Raw genomic sequence first — 25211 nt, forward strand, 5'->3', positions numbered from 1 at the left:
TCAGGGAAATGCTTTGCAAATCAGTGCACTTCCGCCTCTATCACTTGTTATTTTTGAGATATCACCGCTTCTGGAAATCACCACAAAGATCTCTGGGGTAGCTGAGGCTTTTTCCAAACATTCCCGAGACCCATCTGAGCCCCAACGCCTGGAAACGGAGCAAACTTAGCAAAAGCCTTCCCAGACTTAAACAATAGTGGTGTTGGTCTTCAGGGTCCTTCAGCTGGTCTGTATTCTGCACCACTCAAGGTGAACATCTCATAACAAAAGCAGTCCTGATCTTAGAGCTTCCTAGAACCAAAGGCCCCATAGTAGTTAAAATACCATTATAAAACCAAACCAAACCAAACCAAACCAACCACAAAAAACCCAAGACAGGCTCCCAACAAATAGAAAAAGGTAAATATTGCAAAAAAGGCTGAAAACATGATATGAGGAACTACAGCACACTCAACTTCGCTTCAATCCCTGGGGAGGTCATGAGCTGAGTCCTCCTGGGTCACATTTTCAAGAATACAGAGGAGAAGGGGACAACCAGCACAGATTTAGCAAGCAGAAGTTATGCCAACGATCTGACTGCCTTCTGTGAGAGCATGACAGGATTTATGGATGAAGGGAAAGCAGTGGTTGTCACTGACTTCAGCAAGGCTTTGGACATGCTTTTCCACAACATTCCTGTACCTAATTCCGATGTCTTAGTCTGGATGAGTGATCAGCTGGATGGGTAAATAATCAGTGGGGTGGTTGTGATTAACAAATTTTACCCTACCCGGGAGCCGGTAACAAGTGGGGAACCACAGTGGGGTCTGTCCTGGGACCTGTCCTGCTTCACTTCTTTAATTTGGAGGAGGCAACAGGGGAGGTTTAGATTGGACAGTAGGAAAAAACTTTTCCCAGAACAAGTGGTCAGAGAGTGGAATAGGCTGCCCAGGGAGGGGGTGGAGTCCCCATCCCTGGGTGTGTTTAAGGGCCGTTGGGATGAGCTGTGGGGGGATGTGGGGTAGGGGAGAACTTTGTAGAGTCGGGCTGAGGGTTGGACTCGATGATCCCGAGGGGCTTTTCCGACCTGAAGGATTCTGGGATTCTGTGAGGCAACAGAGCACAGTCTCATGCACTTTGCAGATGACCCCAAAGTGGGGGGAAAAGTCAATAAACTCAAGAACAGGGCCACCATCCGGAGGGTCTCAGCAGACTGGAGGAATGGGCTGACAGGAACGTGGTGAAAATAAGTAAGGAAAAATGCCAAGCTCTGCACCTGGGAAGGAAGAACCTCTTGCAACAACACAGACTGGGGACTGACTGCCTGGGGAGCAGCTCTGTGGATAAGGACCAAGAGCCTTGGCAGACAGCGAGCTGAACACGGGCCAGCCGTCTGCCCTGGCAGCAGAGGCGGCCAACAGCCTCCTGGGCTGTATTAACAGGAGCAAAGCCAGTAGATGGAGGGAAGCAATTATCCCCCTCTACGCAGCACTCATTAAGGCTGTATCTATACCCTGCATTCAGTTTTGGGCCTCCCAAATACAGGAAAGACAGCGATAAACCGGAACGAGTTCACTGGAGGCCACCAAGATGGTCAGGGGCTGGAGCACTTGCCCCACAGTGGGAGGTTGATGGAGCTTTTTCAGCCTGGAGGAGTCACTGCTTCAGGGGGACCAGACACCCACCTTCAACACCTACAGGGAGGGCAAGGAGCAGAACAAGTCGCCCTGAGAGGTTTTGCAGTCTTGGTCCTTGGAGGTTTTAAGATCAGACTGGATAAAGCCTGGAGCAACCTGGTCTGATCTCAGAGCTGCCCCTACTTGCAGCAGGAGGTTGGACCAGAGACCTCAGAGTCCCATCCAACCTGAATAATTTGATGACATTCTGAACAGAAGCAATGTATCTCCCCTGGTCAGGACTAACAGAGTTAGCCACTAAGAGTGGAATCAGGGTGAAATCAGCATTAAATGTAAAATATCAGTGTATTTGCAGTGAGTAAGTGACTGTGTTGGGCTTTGCAAAGCCCTGAGAAAGCACGGCTGCTGTTCCTAACCTCAGGTGACAAGAAGTCTGCATCCGGGCTATTGTAGTAAACCTCCTTTTTTTTTTTTTTTTTTTCCTCCCCCCTAACATGTCTGTTTTCCAAGCTGAATATTTTAAGAATCAAGGCTGCCTGTGATCATATCTAGCCAGCTTAGAATGAACACTGATTTCTTTGCTGCTTCTTTGATCGAAGCCAAGTGGTTTTCTCATGGGTAATAAGGTCACGGGGTTAAAAGAGCAATATGACAATTACAAAAGTTAAATCTATTGCCACTACAGACAGACACACTACCCAGGGTCCATTAGCACGTAGTACAGAATGGTTATCACAGGTCACTGACACCAGTTCACTCTAATGGCTTTTCCTGTGTCCTTATCAATCCAGTGCACAAAGTGTCTCACCCTCAGCCTTTCCCTATGATCTCAGAGCTGTGTTTATAGCTATCTAACTCCACCAGGCACCACTGGGTCAGCCAAGTCAGCAGACAGTGAGATATGCCAGGACACAACGATGGGACAATCTGCAAAGTGTCTGAGATGAACAAGGAGTTACCAGAGACTTCGAGAAGGAAATTTTTTTCCACCGTCCCCCCCACCCCCCCCCCCCCCCCAAAAAAAAAAAAAGTTTTAAAGTTCCCAAGGACACCGAGGGAAAACTTTACAACCCTGATCTCAAAAATAGAAGTAAACCACAGACTTTCCATGGTACGGTTTGTGTTTCAGTATCAAATAAAAGAAACAACTAGTGTTACAAAGAGAAAAAAGAGATGTTTTCATATGAAAGAGAGGGTTGGGTAGCTCTTATTATTTGAATTGTGGTTCCTATAAGAGGCTTTCTCATCCCTTGAAAGAAGAACTTCAATTGTTTTGCCCCTTTCTCAAAGAACAAACATTTTGGTGGGGATGCTGGAGCCCCCCCAGAGAGGTGGGGAGAGGGGGCAGGAACGACGGGCTGCGTCACAGCCACCATGGGCAAGCAGATGAGCAACCAGCCTGCCAATTTTATTAGCCCACAAAGACAGCAAAAGGAGGATTAATGCAGGCAGCACAATCACCAGCACACTTCTAAGAGGAATTAAAAAAAAAAACACACAAAAAAAAAAAGGATTTAAGTGGAGGGCTGGGAGGAGACTAATGATCAACCGCCGGACTTGTGGCATCTCCCACTTCAAATGAAACCTGCTCAGCTTGGAGGTACAAAGTGGTGTTTCCCATCCTCAGCCCAACAGTTCACCTTGAGTCCCTGAGCCGCTGAATCCCGACGCAGCTTCTGCCATCAAAACGGAGCAGTTTTAGCAATAAGCAAAAATAAACCCTTGTTTCTCCTCCCAAGGCTGTGCTGGCTCCGCACAGCTAAGAGACACAAAACATTATATTCTTCACTAAAATAGGCAAGAAAAACGTACCAAGCGGATACAGCCTATGCACAACGCATGCATTTTAATACAGGAATTTAAAGACATTTCTGCATTGATTATTTTTAGTAAAGTGGGGCTTTTTATTATTTGTTTCACATTTTTTTAGCTTTCCTAATGTACTTTGTGCATCAAAGCAGCTTTAGGGTTAGAGAGACTTGGGGTAGAAGCAATACAGCAGATAAAAATGTCAGTGGCGAGATACGACAAATTTATAGTAAATACCTGTCAACTGCTATTTATCTAAATTATCCAGCTCTGGGATTCTCCAGAAATACTTCATCAACTAGGAGGCAGCTACAGTTTTAAGCCTCTATTTACATCAGAATTTGCTCTCTTTTTTTTTTTTTTTTGGACACTTGTTCTTTACCCTAAAATAACCCCTTTGTAGCTCGGATCAAAGAGCTGGGAGTGTCAATACCAGTGTCTTCATGAACATGTTAAGAACCTCAAAGTAATTGGTAACCAATTAGCATAAAGCTAAAAAAACCCACCTAGCTAAGGCAAACCCTAAATGAGTACTAACAGGCAAGAGCACTGGCTAAAGTAGGAGCTTAAGCGACTTAAATCACTGTCAGCTGCCTTTGAGACAATTTCTTGGGAGCACCCTCTGTGCAAACCACTCTGACTTTTTCTGGCTTTTTTTTTTTTAAAAAAAATTCCTTTCTGCTCTTCGTTCACTCTTTGCTTTCTGCCTTGCTACAGCTTACGGGAAACATGAAACAAAAACTGCTTTTCATTTTATGTTATGTAAAGCAAAGCAATTCCATGTCTTGGCCTTGAAATACAAGGCACCCAACAGCTGTTCAGATGCTCCAGCAGATAAACCATCTGGCCCAAACCTCACCTTTCCTAATTTATTTTGGATATCGATCAAAGCAACTCGAGCATTACATAGACTTTGGTCAAAGACAACATAAAAGATAAAAACGTCAATGGCAAAATCACTTCACTGAAATGTTCTTGTTTCTTCTTTATATAATAATATTACCATTTTCAACAAACTTCTCTATTAACTCAAGGAAAAGATATACCTGATACCAACAGCCTAGCAGCCTAACCACGCTGCAGATGAATGTCCTTAAATAGCACATCACTGCTGAACAGAAAGCAAGTGGGGTTTAGTGTTTACGATCAGCTAAAACTAGACACGGACTTTGGCCAAGGAGACCAGGACAGGCCCCAAGACTCACATGTCCTGGCTCTGCTGTCAGCTCCCCCTCCTTAACCCTTTTATATGACGCTCGTGGCACCTGAAAAACCACCATATCCACAGTTCCAGCTAGTCTTTTGTTAATTTTCCTAGGAAAAGGACAGTATACATTTGTCTAATATTACCAGCGTTCCCACCGAGACATCGAGGTTGTTCAGTGGTTACCGATTTGTATCAACTTCAAACCAAACCTGCAATTCAAAAAGCATATTTTGACGCAATTCCGAGTACATTTGTTGCATGAAGAAACCACGGGCAGGGTAAGGACTTGTTGTTCTAGTCACGGTTTAGGGACATAAACCCAAATCATGAAATCAAAGGGTTACTTGAGCAAAGAAGGGTTATCCGTGTGTACAACTCCATGTATAATACACAAATACACTCTTGTGATGTTTTGTTCGATATCCGCAAATATTCAAAGCCTCCCCTACGCCCATATCTTCCTCAAGACACCGTCAGCCAGCCCGTTTCTCACAAGAAAAGGAATCGGGGATGAATAGTCCCATAAAGCATCTCACCAGAGCCTGTCCTCCCCGAGCCGCCACCACGCCAAGGTCCAACTCTCAATTAACCCCCGCCTGACCTTCCTTCACTTTCTTTCCCCCTCCTCTGCCCTTCCTGAGAAAGTTCAGCATTTCCTGGAAAAGTCTCCTTGCCTGTTTGATATTGTACTTCGCCTTGGTTGCTGAAGGAAGGATTTACAGGTGCCTGGCCCCCTCTGTAAGACCATGACCGAAGGCTGACCTCCCGTTACAATATGTGAACTTCTGCCCTGCTGATAAGGCTGGCAGATATGAGTAGGATTTTTCAAATAATCCTTTGGGAATTTATAAGCAGCACAGCCATAAAACCGAGGTGACTGGAAGGTCGATTTCACTAAAAATAATAAATATCTCAATGTTTATTCAACGTGGGCCTTTTTAACTGCAGGCCAAGCATTTAGATAACGCTATTGTAAATGACAAATATTAGGATTTTTTGGTAACTATTACATTATGATCCTTCCGTCTGACACTGATGTGGCTGTTTCCCTCAATGCTTGCTGGATCTCTGACATTGTTCAACCCAAGCTGGGCCTAGAAAGCCAGGGCAGGATTCAATCACAGGTCAGGAAAAGGGCAATTTTCTTGTCAGGAGCCTTCGCTACAGTTGGTTACCTTTTTCTCTCACTCCCATCTCACCAGCACACCTTCTCTAGAGCTCTGCTGTCTATTTTTTCTCATTACTAGGGCTTTTGGTTGAAACAGGGAAGGAGGAAGGGGAGAAGGACTGAATGATCTCAGCTCAGGATGGGGACAGAGGACACTAACCTACTGGCATGAAATCCCTGCACCAGGTTTAACCTCACCATCACCGAGTCCATGGCACTATTCCCACCTCCAGCAGAAGACAATCCCATCCAGATCCACCACAGAACACCAGCCACGAAACCTGTCTTCTAGCAGCAGCAATTCCCTAATATGCTTCGGGGGACCAACTGCTATTTCAGATGAAAAAGTAAAGCAACAAGACAACAACAAAGCCCCGATGTAGAAACGAGACCATTTCAAACGTATAAAACTGTTACATCCACCAGCGAAAGCTCTTCATCCTTTTCATAACAGCTTTATGTATAAATACGCAATTAAATAAATACCCTTGCATTAAACAAATGCACGTAAGCCACACAAATAGGATTCCTAATCCTGTTTTCATTATACATATTCTTCACTGAAGTTTCTCCAAATAAAGTGACACTTTGAAATCCACAAAGTGTTTCAGACCAGTTGTAATCTTCAATTAGCACACTCCCTGAACCGGGCTCCCAACGCCGGGCTGGAGGAGGCGGTTTTTGTCCAAGATAAACAGAGTAACACATTTTGGGTAGGTTAACTTTTTCATTCCAATAAAATATCATGGCACTGTAGCCAAATTACATAATTATTAACAGATGAGGGCACAAAAAGATTTTATATAAATGTTTTTTATGACAATTCTTTTCCTTTCGCAAATTCATTTGTATGTATTGCTGGAGAAACTGGCTTTAGAAGTGCCTTAAAAACAATTCTCTCTCAAGCCTGGCTCCACCGTGGAAAGGGAGGAAAGCTGTGAACAGAGTGCTCCTTTCATCTGCTGCCTGGGCTTCAGATTGCTCAACCGCAGGAGAAGAGCCCTCTGAAAGCTCCCTCTCTCCAAAGGACGTTAAAGAACGGATGCAAACAACACAGGTTCTCTGGGCCCGCAGATGCAAGGCTCACACGCTGCTGGAGGCATCTCAGAAATTAAAAGTTGAAGGGTAAGCTACAAAGGGCATCTTATCTGCCCTCGTTATAAATAAATAAGCAAAAAAAATCAATGCCTTATGTACTCGTAATGCCTAGGAGAAAACGCAGCTCATCTAGCAGCCTACATCCTCAGAGATGGGAGCTCTCAAAAAGTTCTCCAGACCGTGACACTGCTCAGAATAACACTTTTTAGCCAATAACCAAACACCAACACACAACAGCTTCAGCGTGACCGTATTTTTCAGTCCACGCAAAGCCTGTGGGGAAACTGGGAGTGATACAGTCAAATGGTGGATTTGGTGGGACGGCAGCAAATCTGCCCCTGTCAAATGTTTGAAAAGCAGCAAAGTTTCTCCTAAGCGCAGCAAACAATACATTTAAAACCAATTTCCCTCCCGCAACCCCTCCAATTTCACTGAATAATGAAGCTACTGTGGTCAAAAAAGAATTTTTGGAAGAAAACTATATGACCAAGAAATTTGTATATTATAAACCCAGGCTCCGCACTAGTCAGAGAACACATCCCTTTGTATTTCTGCAGCCTGCAGGAAGTAACTGTGCGGTTTTTACCCAAATCCATCCATCACTGGCCTGCTTTCTACTTCAGGTAAAGCACTTCCTAGCTAGGCGAACATTAACTAATGTTTTACAACCACCTCCTTCCAGCAGCATCGATGGAAGGAGCAGCACCCCGTCGCCTTCTTTAACCCACAATCCAGTGTAAGAACCAGTCTCAAGGGAGTTACTTACCAGGACAGAATATATGTGCAGGCATCGGTACACGGGTGAGAAGTCCACCAGGTCCTGGGCCCCAGGCACCTAAAGGACAGCAGGAGAGTGTGTGAAAGGTGCAGAACACATGTAGGTACGTGCAAGTCTAATATATCACATACAGGTGAGTGCAACTGCAATGCATGCAAGTCTGACAGAGCCACACCAAGATCTCGGGTACGTAACAATTAGAATATCGGTATCTACCTGTATCTGTCTATATTTACATTTTTTTAAGTTTCTCAAAGTGGGAAAATTTAATTTAATATTGCTCTCACTCCATTTACACTCCCCTATGAAATCACATTGCAGGATTTGGCCCTGTTAGCCAGCTCAGCAGAGATTTAATTTGACCATAGGCTTAAATACAAGTTCAAGCATCCTGGCACAAGCCGTTCTGGTACTTATGCAACAGGGGGAAAAAAAAACCAACCTTATTCTTTAGATATCTAGTTTGATTTTTTTAAAAAGCACAAATTCTGTTGGGGTTTTTTTTTATTTTTTTCCTTAAAAAACACACACCACACAGACTCCACCACCTTTCAACAACATAGTGAGTCTTGCACAGGGACAAGGAAGCGCATTTTTGAAGGGTGGGACGGAGGGAGGGAGGCCGAGAGGAAAGATCAAAGAAGAAATTTGCATACAAGAAGCTTGTGTCCTTTGGATATGTTCAAGCCAACACAGTATTAAGCTTGTTGGCCAAGGCATAAAGCTCAGGCAACCGTCCTTCTCCCCCAAAATCCAGAGAGGAGGGGAGTGTTCTGTTGACATGTGGTGGAAGAAAGGGGAGAAAGATGAAAGGGACCAATGGACAGGCCTGGGAAACATGTTTATTTTATATATTTTTAATTATGCTTAAGAGGCCTTTCTGCTAAAAAGGAGGTAGGATGAAGAAGAGAGAAATTTCTAGCTGGATGAGAGTACGCAAGCCTCAACCAACACTGCCCAAAGCACCTGAGGCGAGCGGTCCTCCTCATCTAAAGCAATGGCTCCAAACAGGGGAGTGCACAAGTTATGGGCTAGAAAGGGAAAATGGGGTTTTGTTAAATCACCTCCCATATAACATGGAACGGGACCTGTTAAAGAATCTCCTCCCTGCAAAGAAATTCAGCCCTCAGCACTACGCAGGCTCCTGGTTAGAGGTGAAACAATGAAAGATGCTGCGGAGACAGAGCAGCGACACACAGCGTGGAGCACCCCATCCTGCCCCACCCGCCACACTTCGAGACCCCCAAAAAACATTCCAGCCCCAACCTGTGGGTGCAGGGAGGGGAAGCAGGCAGCTCACGGGGAGCGAAGAGCACAGAGGATTACTGGGGTGCGGCACAGGCCTGCTCATCCCTCTCGCTGGGCTTTCACAGAATCACAGAATCATTCAGGTTGGAAAAGCCCCTCGGGATCATCGAGTCCAACCCTCAGCCCGACTCTACAAAGTTCTCCCCTACCCCACATCCCCCCACAGCTCATCCCAACGGCCCTTAAACACACCCAGGGGTGGGGACTCCACCCCTCCCTGGGCAGCCTATTCTACTCTCTGACCACTCTTGCTGGGAAACATTTTTTCCTCATGTCCAGTCTGAACCTCCCCTGTTGCAGTTTAAAGCCGTTCCCTCTTGTTCTGTCACTAATTCCCTGTGAGAAGAGACCAGCACCAACCTCTCCACAACGTCCTTTCAGGGAGCTGTAGAGTGATGAGGTCTCCCCTCACCTTCTCCTCCTCACACTGAACAGTCCCAGCTCCTTCCATCGCTCCTCACAGGATTTATTCTCCAGGCCCTTCCCCAGCTCGTTGCCCTCCTCTGCCCTCGCTCCAGCCCCTCGAGATCTCTCTGGTATTGAGGTGCCCAAAACTGGACACAACACTGCAGGTGTGGCCTCACCAGTGCAGAGCACAGGGGGACTGTCACCTCCCTGCTTCTGCTGGTCACACTATTTCTAATCCAAGCCAGGATGGCGATTTCCTCCCTCTCTTGCAGTGAGCACCCCAGGGTGCCCTCTGAGCAGCTCCTGCAGGCGGGCAGGGGGTGCTCAGCAGGAAGAAGGAAGGTTTCTGAGCGAGGGACGGGGCTGGCATCACCTGGGGGCCCTTTCCATGTCAATCCTGGCTGCTCAACGTGCCCCAGCAGAAGGGTGACGGCTGAACCGAGGGCAGGCAGCTGTAAAACCCAGCTCACCGGTCTCCCTGACATCAGCTTTTACCTTTTACAAGATTATATTGACAATTGCAAACACTAGGCAGCAGTTTTATTGTGTTAATGCCAATTTTATCACTCCTTCCTGGTCATTTATTTTCCATTTGCAGTCTCCCAGGTCTTCTAATGCTCCCTAAATAGCTCCCAAATCCAGATTTCAGCCAGTTTGTAGACTCCTCAGGATACAGATTCTGCCTTGCCGTACCCCTCCAGCGCTAAGCGCAATCGGTCTCCAGTTGGTAAAACAGTAAAACACTTCAGGCTCAGAAATCCCCGATTTCAAAACTGCTGGAGATCACTAAAGCAGACGGGGAAGTATCAGCACTCGCTCGACCCAGCCATCCTCCGGCGACCACCATCAGCGTGGGGAAGCTGGACTGGATGGACCCGAGTCCACCCTGTGTTTTTTTTCTAAGGGAGGAGAAATCTGTCATCCCTTCACAACATCATCAAAGCAGGCGATGTTTTCCTATGAATTTGAATTCAGGATCAAACTGTTTTGCTCCTCTTGGATTTGGGGCACTAGTTGAACATGGTCCACGGAGAAATATTTCTGATAAAGATTTGTGAAATCAGGATATTGCCAAAAACGGAGTCTACTCCCCCAGAGAAATTCTTTCAAAGCAGACTGCAACATTTCCACAGTCTCTGATCTTCTGCAAAAACTTTTAAGCCCACACACACGCACTCACAAAAAATCTGCTGGACTATTCTGCAGAGTTAACATCTCTGAGACATTAAGAGCTTTAAAAATACTAATCTAGGTAGAACACTATCAGACGTGGAAGCGCAAGTCCTGGACCACAAGAAAGCTTTTTTGCAAACAGAAGGACATGCACCCAAAACCTGTACTAGGGTTTTATGCAGGATAGAAACCTACAATATATTTTAAGGAAAAGAACAGACCACCTCTTCCATATATAGCCATAGCCCTACAACAGAAGAAATAATAATCCTACCGTTTGAAATCTTTCCAGACTAACCAATATAGGCCTTTGAATACACAGAATATATGAAATTATCTCTGTGGCTAGTTCAACACATTGCACAATGTAAACATATCTAATATTTACATATTTAGATATTCATCTAATATTTAGATAATTAGACATATCTAAAAATCCAGGCTTAGCACATCCCCTTTAGCAGTGACTTGATTTTCTTAGCCAAAGCTGCCAGCGTTCAAAAAATAAATAAATCTTTGATTTTTGAAACCTGATGATGAAATGAGAACTAGAGCCGCCTCAACAACAGGACTGATTACTCCCCTGACATCTCTCCTTCAGTCTAATCTTTTTTTTTTTTCCTTTTGATTTGCAGAACAAAGAATTTATTCATCTTGTCCAAAATTCTCCCAGTCCACAAAACATCAGCTTCACAAAGCTCATTCCCAAGTCCTGCATCCAGCACGTCCCCGGTGCTGGGAGCAGAGGCAGGACCTGTCAGTCTCTGTAAACAGCCAACCCTTCTCTTTTTGCAAGAACATTTTCAGTCGGGTTAAACACTGACTGTAGCGAATTTAACCCACAGAAGGCAAGTTTTCCATGGAAATGTTTAACTGTGGCTGCCACCAACACAAGGCTGGCCCTGAGTTAAGGCGTGCTCTGGTCTGGCTTTAGATAATTTGTGATACAATGGCTTGAATCTCTGATTCTTGTTACGTTTTGATGTAAAGACATGACACAAGCACAGATACATGCTCCCCTCTTTCAGTGAGGGGGAAAAAACCTCCAGACTTAAACACCAGGACAGGTGTTTTATGATGCACACGTGGCAGAAAACATCCGTTCACCGACAGAATAAAACTCTGCTGCTGAAAGCAGTGGTGGTTCTGCACTGCATCCAGCTCAGGATCCTCAGCATGAGACAGACATGGACCTGTTGGAAGGGTCCAGAGGAGGCCACAAAGATGCTCGGGGGGCTGGAGCACCTCCCCTGTGAGGACAGGCTGAGAGAGCTGGGGGGGTTCAGCTGGAGAAAAGAAGGCCCCAGGGAGACCTTAGAGCGGCCTCCCAGGGCTTAAAGGGGGCTTATAAGAAAGATCCCAAACTGGTTTGGATTGGAAGGGACCTTAAAGATCATCCAGTCCCACCCCCCTGCCACAGGCAGGGACACCTTCCACTAGCCCAGGTTGCCCAAAGCCCCGTCCAACCTGGCCTTGAACCCTTCCAGGGAGGGGGCAGCCACAGCTTCTCTGGGCAACCTGTGCCAGGGCCTCAGCACCCTCACAGGGAAGAGTTTCTGCCTTAGATCTCATCTAAATCTCCCCTCTGTCAGTTTAAAACTGTTACCCCTCGTCCTATCCCCACCCCCTGATCAAGAGTCCCTCCCCCTTTCCTGCAGCTCCCTTTAGGTATCAGAAGGCTGCTAGAAGGTCTCCCCAGAGCCTTCTCTTCTCTTTGGCTAAGATGGGGACAAACTTTTTAATAGGGCCAATTAAAATAGCAATAGGACAAGGCATAATGTCTTAAAATTAAAAGGGGGTAGATTCAGAGTGGATATAAAGAAGAAATCATTTACAATGTGGCTGGTGAAACACTGGACCAGGTTGCCCAGAGAGGTGGTAGATGCCCCATCCCCAGAAACATTCAAGGCCAGGTTGGACGGGGCTTTGGACAACCTGGGCTAGTGGAAGGTGTCCCTGCCCGTGGCAGGGGGGTGGGACCAGATGACCTTTAAAGGTCCCTTCCAACCCAAACCCTCCTGTGATTCAACAGGTATCTTTGGGTCCCAGCAGCCAGGAAGCACTTTACCCCACGCTGAAAGGAGGTACAGAACAAACCCTGCTGTGGATTTGCTACATCTTCTGTGGTCTTGGTGCCCTTTGAGTGTCCCAGTGTGTCCCGGGGCTGAACCTCAGGGGAAAAAACCTGAATGCATTTGCACAGTCAAGAGGATGCTCAGGATACTGTGACATTGGAAGTGGCCAGATGGTGCTGCAGACTAACTGATCTCACTCTGGCTCACATTATAGACAACAGGCAGACAGCTTTGTCTGGAAATAGAGAGGTTTCTCGCAGTGTCCAAGATGTTTTTTTGCATAATTGCTATTGGAAGCAAACAGAAGGTGGAGGCTGATGGCACCTAACAAAGCCATTTATCAGGGAAAAACAAGGGAGCTCTCTGCGGTCCCTCCCTCTAACTCCCAAAACTTTGTAAGAAATCTGTTTCATTTACTTAGAGAATTACAACTTACAACTTACTCCTACAGCCAGGTCAACCTGAAAGAACGCCAGAAGCATGATGAATTCTGGCTACACCTCACACCTGCTGCTGCCCCGAGTGCCAAACTCCTTCTCCAAATAGAAAACTGACTGGAATTTGTTGATTTGTTCTTCAAAGACAGTTGAGTAGCCGTTACTCTGAAGCGTGATGTCCTTCTTTAGAACTTCCCCTCTCTCACAAAGGAGCACCAGGGAGTCCAGTTCAACCCAACCACTTCACAGACACCTGACCAGTCATTTTTGGGGACAAGAAGAAACAAGGCACAATGCGGGTGAGTTTGTCCTGCTGTATTCAACAAGATCGCAGAAAAAAAGTCACTGAAAATGAGAAGAATCTGGATGAGCTTTGTAGTTTTCTGGATGCTTTTTACTACAAAGGGAACAGCTGGCACAAACTGAACAGACCGCGGAGCTACTCACTGTGAAATGCAAATTCTCCTTTTGCAACTTGACATTCATAAAAACTGAATTGGAGCCTTCTCCCAGCTCCCTCTGCAGCTGGGCCTGCTCCCGCACGCTGATTATAGTGGGAGCTCCCACCTCAGCGAGGCATCTGGACTTCAGGGGGACAAGGCTGGACCGTAACGTCTCCAAACTGGAGAACGTTGATGGAGTGGAGAACCACGTCCCGTATTTGTCCTCCTGAATGCAGCTGGCAGAGCTCTCTGATGCTACTCCAAGGGAGAGGATGACCTACACTGGAATACATGAAACAGTAAAAGGAAAACCTTTCTGCTCTTTCTTCCCTTTCAAAGCTTTTCCTGTAAATTTTGCTCTGGGATGAAGGGGTTGCTCCATATGGGTGAGCAATCACGGGATCTCCAGAACAGATCATCCAGCCTATGTGGAGAACTCCGAAACACAGCTTGCTGAAGAGCCTCAGATATTTCCTAGAGGGGAAAAAAAAATATTTATCCCACTATTTCCAGCCTATGCTCCAGGATCAGGAGTTCTCCTGCCTAAACTTAATCAGAAACACCCAGGGCCATCCTGCTTTCAGTCCTGAGCAGGAGTTGGTGCAAGGCACCCTTCACTCCTCCCTTCCCATATTCAACCAGCATTCACTGGCTGTCTTCCAAATCCAAACCTGCAGTTACTGGTCGGTTTTACTGGCTGTGACAAGTCAAGAGCAAGAGCTACCAGTGCGGTCTTTGGATGCTTCAGGATCATTTTGTTACTTGCCAATGGACTTTATTCAAACAAGGGTCTGTCTTTTCTCTCTCCAGGTTTTCTTGTTAGCAGTATTTCATATTTCCTCGAGAAGAATAAGCCTCAGCAAGCTTGGTGAGGGGCAGTACAGTCCCCCCAAGCCCAGCAATCCTTCTTCAGCGCTCCAGAGCACGGGGGCTGTGCAGAAAACAAGATGCAGTTCACTCAGGACACTTAATACAAACCATTTGAAGCAACGAGGATTAACTTTGGAGACTCAAATGTTGTATTAAGAGTATTTTAACTCTCCCTTTTGTCACTGCACAGGCAAAATAAGCAGGAGAATCACACTTAAAAGGTGGAAAGCTAGGAATGAAGCCGTCAACCACAAAAACCGATTTTGCAGTTGGCCTTTAAAAAACCCTAACCAAAGAACCTCCCAGTTTACAAACTGGACTGGTTTTGGCTGGGATGGTGTGTTCGTTCTCTTCACTGCAGCCCGTATGCATCATCAAAACGGTGTTGATAACACACCAGTGGTTTAGCTATTCCTAAAGCACCAAGTCCTTTCTCTGTTTCTTGCTCTGCACCCCCCAGCGAGGAGGCTGGGGCTGGGCAAGGGGATGGGAGTGGACACGGCTGGGACAGCTGAGCCCAACTGACTGAAGGGATCTTCTGTACCATGTAATGCCACGCGCAAATATAAAACTGCGGTAAAAGGGGGAGATTTTTTAAAAGGTAGCCATTGTCTGACACTGGCTGGGCATCAGTCTGCAGGTGGAAGGTGGTGGGTGATTGCCTTTCCCTTCATTTATTAAACTGTCTTTATCTTGACCCACAAGTTTTCTCATTTTTACCTTTCACACTGTCTCCCCAGTTCTTCTGAGGGACTGGAGGGGAGTGAGCAACCAGGTGAGGGCACAGCCACTGCCCAGGGACAACTCACTACACACACACAGAACAGAATCACAGAATCATTTAGGTTGGAAAGGAACTTTAAGATCATGAAGTCCAACCATTAACCCAACGCTGCCAAGGCCACCACTAAACCATGTCCCCAGGCACCACATCTACACGTCTTTTAAATACCTCCAGGGGTGGTGACTCCACCACTTCCCTGGGCAGCCTGGTCCAACGATTGAGAACTCTTTTGGGGAAGAAATTGTTCCTAATATCCAACCTAAACCTCCCCTGGTGCAACTTGAGGGTGTTTCCTATTGTCCTATCACTTGTTACTTGGGAGAAGAGATCAACCCCCACCTTGCTCCAACCTCTTTTCAGGCAGTTGTAGAGGGCCATGAGGTCTCCCCTCAGCCTCCTCTTCTCCAGACTAAACCCCCCAGTTCCCTCAGCCGCTCCCCATCACACCTGTGCTCCAGACCCTGCACCAGCTCCGTTGCCCTTCTCTGGACACGCTCCAGCACCCCAAGGTCTTTCTCATAGTGAGGGGCCCAAAACTGAACTCAGTATTCAAGGGGCGGCCTCACCAGTGCCGAGTACAGGGGGACGATCCCTTCCCTGTCCCTGCTGGCCACGCTAGTGCTGATACAAGCCAGGATGCTGTTGGCCTTCTTGACCACCTGGGCACACCACCGGCTTATATTCAGACGGCTGTTGACCAACCCCCCCAGGTCCTTTCCCACCGGGCAGCTTTCCAGCCGCTCTGCCCCAAGCCTGTAGCATTGCGTGGGGTTGTTGTGACCCAAGTGCAGGATCTGGCACTAAGCCTTGTTAAACCTCATACAGTTGGCCTCAGCCCATTGCTCCAGCCTGTCTAGATCCCTCTGTAGACCCTTCCTACCCTCCAGCACATCAACACTCTTGTCCAACTTGGTGTTGTCTGTGAATTTCCTGAGGGTGCACTTGATCCCCTTGTCCAGACCATTGATGAAGATATTTAACAGACTGGCCCCAGTACCAAGCCCTGGGGAACACCCCTTGTGACCGGCTGCCAACTGGATTTACCACCATTCACCAGAACACTTTGGGCTCGGCTGTCCAGGCAGTTTTTTACCCAGCAAAGAGTGTGCCTATCCAAGCCATGAGCAGCCAGTTTCTCCAGGAGAATGCTGTGGGAAACGGTGTCAGAGGCTTTACTAAAGTCCAGGTAAACAACATCCACAGCTGTCAGATGTGGCCTTCAGCCACACATGACACTCCTTCAGATTTACTGGCTCTATTTCCAAATGAGAGATCTGTTTGTACTAATAAAGAAATCATTTTCTTTCCAAAAAAGTTAAAGATCCGCAGGAAGCAGGAGCATGGGGAAGAGCTAAGCTCATTGGGATCCAAACCACTCTCCGTCCCTTCTCCCCACAACATAACACTGGGAAAAGGAGGCTGAGGGCTCCCTGCAGCCGGGCCGAGCAGGGAGGGGGCTCCTGCGGGTGCTGCCCCCGCCGCGCTCCGTTTCATCACCACGGACAGCGGCCCCGGCCCCTGCCTGCCCTGTTTCCTCTGCCTGCCCTGCCCGTCCTGCCTCCTCTGCCTGCCCTGCCTCCTCTGCCTGACCTGCCCCCCCTGCCTCCTATGCCTGCCCTGCCCATCCTGCCTCCTCTGCCTGCCCTGCCCGTCCTGCCTCCTCTGCCTGACCTGCCCCTCCTGCCTCCTATGCCTGCCCTGCCCATCCTGCCTCCTCTGCCTGCCCTGCCCGTCCACCTTGGCCCATCACCCATCCTGTAAGTTTATTCACTCGCTACCAGCCCGGCCCTAAATGCACCCAGAGACGGGATTTCATCTGCCTCAAGATGAGTTAAATCAGTTTGATGGATACAATTAAGAGATTTCTCCCAGCTGCGCTCTACAAATTATTGTCTTTAAATTCTTCCCTCCTGAATGTTTTCCTTGTATTTTTCCCTATACCTTTCAATTCTAATTTACATTAAATTCTAATTTCTAATGCTGATTGACTCCAACTCTGCATAGAACACAGGTACCACCACGTTTCACACTGCCGCCTGGTTTGGCAAGAACCGACTCCACAGCAAGTGAGAGATTTTTAGAGTGAGATTGAACAAGAACTATTGAAGGACCAGATTTTTATTTTTTAACGGGGAAGATACCAAAATAGATCTATTCAAATCAATGCTTGTTTTCAAGAAACATGCCATTCTCACTGGTTTTTCTTTTGTTTAACTTCTCCTGTATTTCCATGCTGATGGAAATAGCCCACCCAGAGGGTTTCAGTGCAGCGTGAGGGCTCTGGGTCATACCCCACAGTTTGGTCCCTGTGAAGCAGGTGGTGATTCTCCTCAATCTGCTCTGGAAGTGCAGCAGAGGTGAGGAGGAGAGAATTGAACTGCAGGGAAAGAGGCAGAACACGAGCACAGAACCACTTGAGCAACCCACATTTTAAACTTCAGAAACTTGTTCTTCATCCTCCTCTGGCAGGTCAGGGACTGTCAAGTTCAGGGCAACAAAGACTTCCCAATTCAGTTACAGGTTGTCGCTGAAAATATCATTCTCTTGACATGAGAGGCTTCAGCAAGAAGAGAAAAAGCATCCAGCGTGGCAGATAATACTTGCCAAAAGGTCCAGCGCGAGAGCGCATCACAAGAAACGAAGAACACATCAACAAGCTCAACACCTCGTGACCTGCACTCCAAGAAGGTATCTCCAAGCTGCCCTTCCTGAAACTCAGAGGGACAGGCCTCTCTTGCATTTTAAGCACCACAAATCCAAGATATCCCACCGCACGCGCTATCTAGCACAGGGAGGGAAGAAGAACCAACACAATCAGTGAGGTTACGCTTTGTGGTTAACAAAAAAAAAATCACAACAGGTCTGAGGAAGCAGCAGCAGAAAGGGAGACAAAAAGAAGGGAGCACACTGAGGAGTTAAAATTGCATTTAAATGTGATCCTTTTCGACACAAAGTATGTCTCTGCCACCAAGACACACATCCCACAGAAAAGGCCAAGTCTCTCGTGCCCTGTGCAGCAATTTATCTCTTTTTAAATGAAAGATTGATACCAAACTGCCTGCCCAAGCACGCACCGAAGTGCAACCCTTGAGCTGGGGGACAGAAGACACGGGCTGTTTGGTTCTCAAACACTACTCGGCCCCTCTGCTGAGCCTGCTAACGAGAACAACAGTGCAAAATAACCCAATATTGCAACACACCCCAACGTCCTCCAGCCCGTCCTGCATCTCCACGACACTCTGCGCGGCAACGCGAAAGACCGCGCGAGGTGCAAACACAGTTTGAGCCACGACTCATCACCCCCAAAGCACCCCGTCTCCTGGATTTGATGTTATACAGTTACCTCTTCATCCTCATCCTCATCTTCAACATCCAGGATACCCGAATCTTGCTCAGACATGGGGCTAGTGTTTTTTACCTCCAGATCTGAGCTTGCGCAGACTTCTTTCTTGGATTTCTTCCCTCCGCTTATCCTGGGATGTTGTGATACAATATTGTCCAGGTTTCTTTGCTGCTGTGCCTAGAAAAAAAGCAGATTTCACCTTTTACAATAGCATCCTCAGATTATTCTTTTTTTCTTTTTTCAGCCAAAAGATGCAATCGGTCATGAAATATGACAAATGAGACAAAATAAAACACACGCTTAATGGAACTTAGAAATGTTATGTTTTTCCTAACCCAGATATTCCGAAGAAACAGAAGATTCATTTCAAAACCATTCCAGGGATTATGCAACAATACAAACAATATTCTGACTCTTCACAAATCAAAATGCCAAACCCATCATACTGCCATATTGATCTATTTACAGCACAGATGCAGAAATATTAGCCCATAGGCCATGTGGTGACTGTCACAGGCTAAATTAAAGGACGTACTTAACCGTTGGATTTGTTCCTCTTTTCAACCCATGTCAGCACAAAACATTCCACATCTGGACCCCAGAGGTTCCTGAAAGCATTTTTGTGGTACCCCAGGAGAGCTTAATTGGACGTTGCTGATGTACAGAATGAGCTGTAAAAGGTATTGAAGAAAAAATCGCTCGCTGGGAGAAGCACCGTGATCCAGGGAGCAAAACACACGACTCGGTGAAGCTCCCTTGAACCGCTGCTGATACCTATTCCCGGGGCTTTGGGGTCTGTTTGCAGCAGAGTCAATGCGTGTGCTCTGCTGCAAAAATGCGTTTAGTTTCCTCGTGGTTACCGAGCAAGATATTTGACAGGAAAAAAATGATTTAGCCCTAATTGTTCAAGGGAGTTGACCAAGAACTTCAAACTGAATGGGAAAGGCAAGGAGAGGGAACAGCACAGAGACACTGGTCTCACCGCAAATGCCAAACCGTGGCCAAAACGAGGGGGAAAAGGCCAAGCCAACGGATGCGGGGGGTTCTGCACATGTGGGCTTCTGCTCTGGTGTGACTAGAAACTAAACACTCTCAAACCCTGAAATTTATATGCATATATACACACAGATTTATAGGATCCCTCCCACATTTTTCTATAAAATTTTTATACACGAGAAGAAAGGTGTATGGAAATCATCCAGATGTCTTTCTGAAAATGTTATTTTAGATGGTAGGTTTCTTTTTAAAAAAGAATGAGTTTTATATATATTTCAGTTATTAATATAAACTCTATTTCTAGCAATTACCTGCACAACCTGAATCAAACCTGCACCTGGGTATTTTACTGCTCCCCTACAACAGGAGACAAACAAGGTGGCTAAAGGGGACCGTCCCCTGCCCCATGCTACCACGACAGCCTGGCTTCAGAAGGAAGAAGGAATACCAGAAATCATATTGTAGATACTGTTGTCAGCAAAACCAACTGTGCTAGGAAAACAATGGAGAATAAAAACAAGTGGAACCTATGAGAAAGAAAAACAACAAACCAACACACTATTTACTTTTGCTACCTGAACTGCAGAAAGTAGAAAGCTCTATCCAGAGTGCAAACCTTCAAAATTACTTCCTTTTAAACACTTAAAAGTATTAATATCACACAAAAATAATTTATGAGCGAGTTTTATTTTGACAGCCTCTCTCAGCTCAACTCCCTTTTGAATCCCTCCTTGGGAAGAAAGACTCCATCAGAGACCGATCACTTGTGTAGTTTCTAGATCTGAAGAATATTAAAACCCAAGCATAGCACAGATATCCCAACCCTTGCAAAATCCACCGGGCTCTACCGCTGTGTAAGGCAAAGTGCCCTTCACACCGTGCACGTACAATCGGCTTTGTCTTAATTAATGAACATGGCAATTGATAATCAAATTAAATATGTATCGCTGACACTAGACGTGGTTCCACCAGGAGTTAGAGCTAAACCTTACATGATGAGCAGCCTTGTGCTGTGCCATAGCACAATCTTGACCTCTAGTGGTTGGAAAGCAGTAGTATCCTTGATGTTTACTACAAGTGCTCTTACAAGAGAAGTAACAGCTGAGCAAGGGGACAACCAACCAAGCCTATTAAAAAGACCTCTTAAGGGATCAGTCTCAACAATAGGGATTTTTGCAACAAAGCCACAGGAAAAGGTCTGTGTGAACACTGCTGAAGACAAATTTTTCTAGCAACATCAATACTTGAAGCAATTGGGGAAAAAGTAGTATTTTTTGCATTAGAAATCTTGAACTTCAGAGGCACAACTCTATAGAAAGACATTGCAACATCATATAAAGAGAATTAGGACTTCAAAAAGGGGAGTGAGCGCTTGGTCCTTCTGAAGCCCACACAACAAAGAGATTCGAGGCTTGATTCCACTCTCAGATACGCCCATTTATGACATAAGTTACTCAACTGAAGCGTAATGAAGTTATAACACTGAATCCACTGTAAATTACACCAAAAGCAAGCCCAGTGTACTCATTAAAATCTCTCAAATTTATGTAATCTTTTTTCCTCTAGAAAGGGAAGAAATCAAAGAATGGGAAAATGCAAAGTTCTGGATAAAACATTGTGCTTGAAATGGATCATTAAACAGGGCGTAGCAAGATCACAGCAGAAAAAGTGGTCATGGGAGAGGAAAAATCTGGGCTAACAAGCTGAAGGATGCTGCCGCCAGCTCTGAACTTCACTGTTGAAGCCCTAAGCGTGTAACATTCAGCCTTTTAGGCTGAACACAGAATTAGTCTCACCAGAGGACCTTGTGGACATGGTCTCAGAAGGCACGTTCTCTTGCTCCCCCATCTCTTTTCAAACTTGAGGCATTAATCTCATACTTCAGCTTCACCTATGCTCCCTGGAGAAGCACAGTGGTACATAACATCCACTGGCCACATGTCAACATTGCTGAGACCCAAATCAAATATTGACAAGACCTGAGAAATACTGGTATTGATAAAACCCCAAAGTCAAGGAAGTCTGACCTTCTAGATAAAGTCATCGCTCTAGGCCAAGGAGTTGGACATCGAAATTCAAACCCCATGTTTTGCATTTTGCACACTTTAAATGCAAATAAACTGAAGTTTATCAAGAGAAAAATTCTGACCTGAATTAAAAGTCTGGGTACCGACCGAGAAAAATAAAAAAAGGAAAAAAAAAAGATGTACGTTCCACCTCCTAAAGATCCACAAAAAGCAGCCAGAGAGATGCTCCCAATGGCACAACAGCTTCGCAGCCTACCAAGAGCAATTTTTACCTTTAGGAACTAGAGTGCGAAATTCTAACTGAGAAGAGATTTTCCAGAGATTTCTACCTTAAAGACCAACAGACAGTCCCAGAGTAACCCAGTCGATGTTTATTCCCTCCTGTGCACATCACAGCACGTAACCCCCCGTCTCGCTCCACCGTACGACAGGCGCAGCCCATCAACAGCCGGCTGGGAGCCCGAGGAGTCGGCGCGATACGAGCTGAGCCCATAATCTAGGTGTTACGCTGGAACGACACAACGTACACGCCAGAAATAATAGTAATTGCTTTTCCATTAACAGGAGGGCATTTCCCCCGCCCCCACTCTTGGCAGGAAACAATCTGGACTGAAGTGACCTATAAGTGAGAAATATCAAATTTTCTTTAACTTCGGCAGGCTTGGGTGAAGTCACCGAGGTTTCAGTTTCACCTTGAGAGAAAAAGAGAGCTGGGGAGAGGCCCAGAGGAAGCAACTAAGAAGAAATTTGGGCTTAACCGCCAAGGAACTCCCCGCTCCTACCCCCATCTCGTTACCCGCACCTTCCCGGGCTGGGGGGTGCAGCAGAACAACTCTGTAATATATTTGACGTCGCACATAAAGGATGAAAAATGACCTGAAGAGCAGGCACATTTGGATTTTAATGTTCTGTTTCACATAAAGGCATCTGTAGGGAGCCCCGTGAAGAGGCACACTTTAGAAACCACATCAAAGCGCAGGCGACACTCCAGTGTGCCCTCTGAAAACGGAGGGACCTGGGGCTACGGGGGAGGCGAAAAGCCCTCAAGGGACAAAAAATGAAATAAAAAAATCCCCTTACCTTTTGGTGTGGTTTACATGAAAGCAAGTGCATTTTTGTATTATTCTGTAAAATTGCCTCTATTATACAAGACTATCAATCTCTTGACTCTCTGCTAAATGTGACGACAAAAAAAAAAAAAGAGGTAAGAAACCAAATGTCTGTTTGTAGCTAACGTTACATTTAGCAACGACACACAAAGCGTACGGTTCATGTAGCCAAAATTCCCTCCAAGCAGAGCCACTTTCTCCAGCCACGTGACCGTCTGGCAGCCTCCGTGCGGGGCAGGAACACCCCACGCTGCTCTGAAACCCCAGTCCCCCTGACAGCAACGCTATTTCCAGGAGGGGGGATAGAAGAAGCAAAAGCAGCTTTCCAGCTCCAGGTTCAGGTTCAGGGCAGCGACCTACATTTGCTGTTGTAACCAGACTGAGGTTGGCCATCAGGCAGTCCAGACCTTCATCTCCACAGCTGAGATGTTGGTAGGTTTTGTTGACTGAATGCAACCAGAAGAATCGATCTCTTTTGCTGTTGTTCCATGAGAAACAGACAATCAAAGGAACAAAAGGAAAAAAAAAAAACTCTTCTACATTTATGACATGTTCTCCCTCCCCAGCCATCTGCTTCTTTTACGTTACCTGGACGCCACTCCACCAAGCGCTCAGCCTTGCAGGATGTAGCTTTGGGGGCTTTTCCCCAAAAAAATTTCATACAAGAGCCCTAAATACAAGTCCTCAGTAGTTTCCACTCCATCCTGCAAGCTTTGGAGCAGCAACTCTACCCTCACCACCCCATCGCAACTCAACCGAGCCCACCCAACCAACCGAGCGCACCAACCCAACATTCTGCGTGAGAAATTAAATATATTGCCTTAAAACACTAGTGACAAGCAGCAGTTGAATTTTTTTATAGTGGAATTTTTCAAAGGAACTTGACTGCTTGTGATCAAGCGAACACGGCCCCAGACCTGCAACCCCAACCTGCGTAGCTAAGCTGGGAAACGCCACGGAGTAGCAAAGCAGGTCGCGGCCTCCTCCAGGCTCTGCCTACAGAAGCCGTACCCATGCAAGGGAAAGTTGTTATACCACCTACATGGGGAACGAGCTCCTTTAAAACTCAAATAGCTTTTTATAGGGTTTTTATAACTTCGCCTTGTTTTCTGCATCGGTTTGCCAATGTTGACAGCGAGCACGTCTTACCTCCTGTCACCTCCACCCACCAACGAACTGACAATATTTACTTTTTAGAAGAATCTAATTAGCTCTTTCCTGATGAGACAGTAGATAAGGCACAGCAAAAAAGAAGTTTTATGATTTAAAGGGAATGAAGTACCGCTGTGGTTAGCTTCAGTGGTTTTGATTAGTTACTGCACATTTGCTGCCGCGATTGTTTTATAGATCCCTCTAATGGGCTGAGACACAGAACTTTAAAATATCGTTTCCCAATACCCTTAGGAATGGGATACATATTCCTTAAACAATATTACCAAAAAAAAGCAGACTGACTACAGGGGAAGAAAAAAAGAAAGTTAATAAAAAATGACAGTAGGGCTGGCTCCCTGCCAAAGACCCATTCGAAAGTTATAAAATCCCCCTCCGATCAGATAAAAGCACGGATTATTATTGCAAGGTGTAAACTCAACACACTGACACAGCTTCTGGTTTGAGTTTTAACAAAAAAGCCCGTCGCTTGTCAAGATGATAAGAGTTTTTGCCTATCTGCTTTCTCAGTGTTAACTGGTTATCAGAGAAAACAATTTGTCGGAGGTTTGTCTGACAAAGTTCACCATCAGCACAGGAAACTAGGCCCAAGAACATGGTTTTTTTAAACTCAATTCTTCGTCATTAAAACAAATAAGTTTAGAAATGTAGCATTCAGCAAGTTTGCCCTCCCCAACAGCCTGCACAGACTTTGCTTCAACCTCCCACTCCTCCTTCCCTAAAGATGACTCTTCCACCTGAGCCCACCCGCTGCTAAAATACAGCTCATGATTCTGATACACCCAAATACCAATTTTGCTCAAATATAGATTTTTGGCATCGAGTGTGCAACAGGGAACACGCAATTCTCCCTTTGCTTTTGCTTTCACCCAGTGATTTATCCTCATCCCTACACTCCTGCTCCTCTTCTTTACCCGCCAGACAAGGTCAGCATTATTTATATCCTCAGAGTTCGTTGTAAAGAGTAACTTGGTTAATTCAGCATTTTATACAAAACCTATTAAACTTCGACTGTTCTTTGGGGAAGCTCCTGCAGTACAGCACTTGGAGAAAGGAATGATCAAGACTCTCCTTTCCTAGGAGCTGTAAAAAGAAGTTTATCGCATTAGCATTGATAAAAAGACTTAAGCAACCAAGTCCTCCCGGTCAGCTGCACAATAAAAGAGCAAAAGCCATTTTTTAAGAAGTCCTTTATTGAGCAAAGTGTTGATTTACACTTCTGTGTGATCTGGCCTCAAGAACAAGGTATCTGGAGGCAGGCATCAAAAGTAGCTCAGTTATGTGATTACAAAGTTTATTTATCACATTTACACGGAGTGGAGAAGCTGAAAATTAGATAAGCGGACTAAAAGCAGTAGGAGGACGGCTGCTCTACAAAGTATTTCAAACACA

The 25211-nt window shown here is 45.9% G+C and overlaps 1 protein-coding gene across 6 annotated transcripts in view; it reads right to left on the minus strand.

Moving 5' to 3' along the window:
* EXOC6B (exocyst complex component 6B) overlaps positions 1 to 25211 on the minus strand; it is a 353199-nt gene that overhangs the window by 177071 nt on the left and 150917 nt on the right. For 5 of the 6 annotated variants that reach the window (XM_074821745.1, XM_074821746.1, XM_074821743.1 and 2 more), the window contains 2 exons: positions 18518 to 18694; positions 7665 to 7733 (listed from right to left, as the gene is read on the minus strand). In XM_074821745.1, the coding sequence (XP_074677846.1) occupies positions 7665 to 7733; positions 18518 to 18694 (246 nt within the window). The remainder of the gene's footprint in view (positions 1 to 7664; positions 7734 to 18517; positions 18695 to 25211) is intronic. The other variant, XM_074821744.1, reaches the window with a different exon arrangement.

The sequence above is a fragment of the Strix aluco genome, chromosome 4 (genome assembly GCF_031877795.1).
Source record: "Strix aluco isolate bStrAlu1 chromosome 4, bStrAlu1.hap1, whole genome shotgun sequence".
Lineage (NCBI taxonomy): Eukaryota > Metazoa > Chordata > Aves > Strigiformes > Strigidae > Strix > Strix aluco.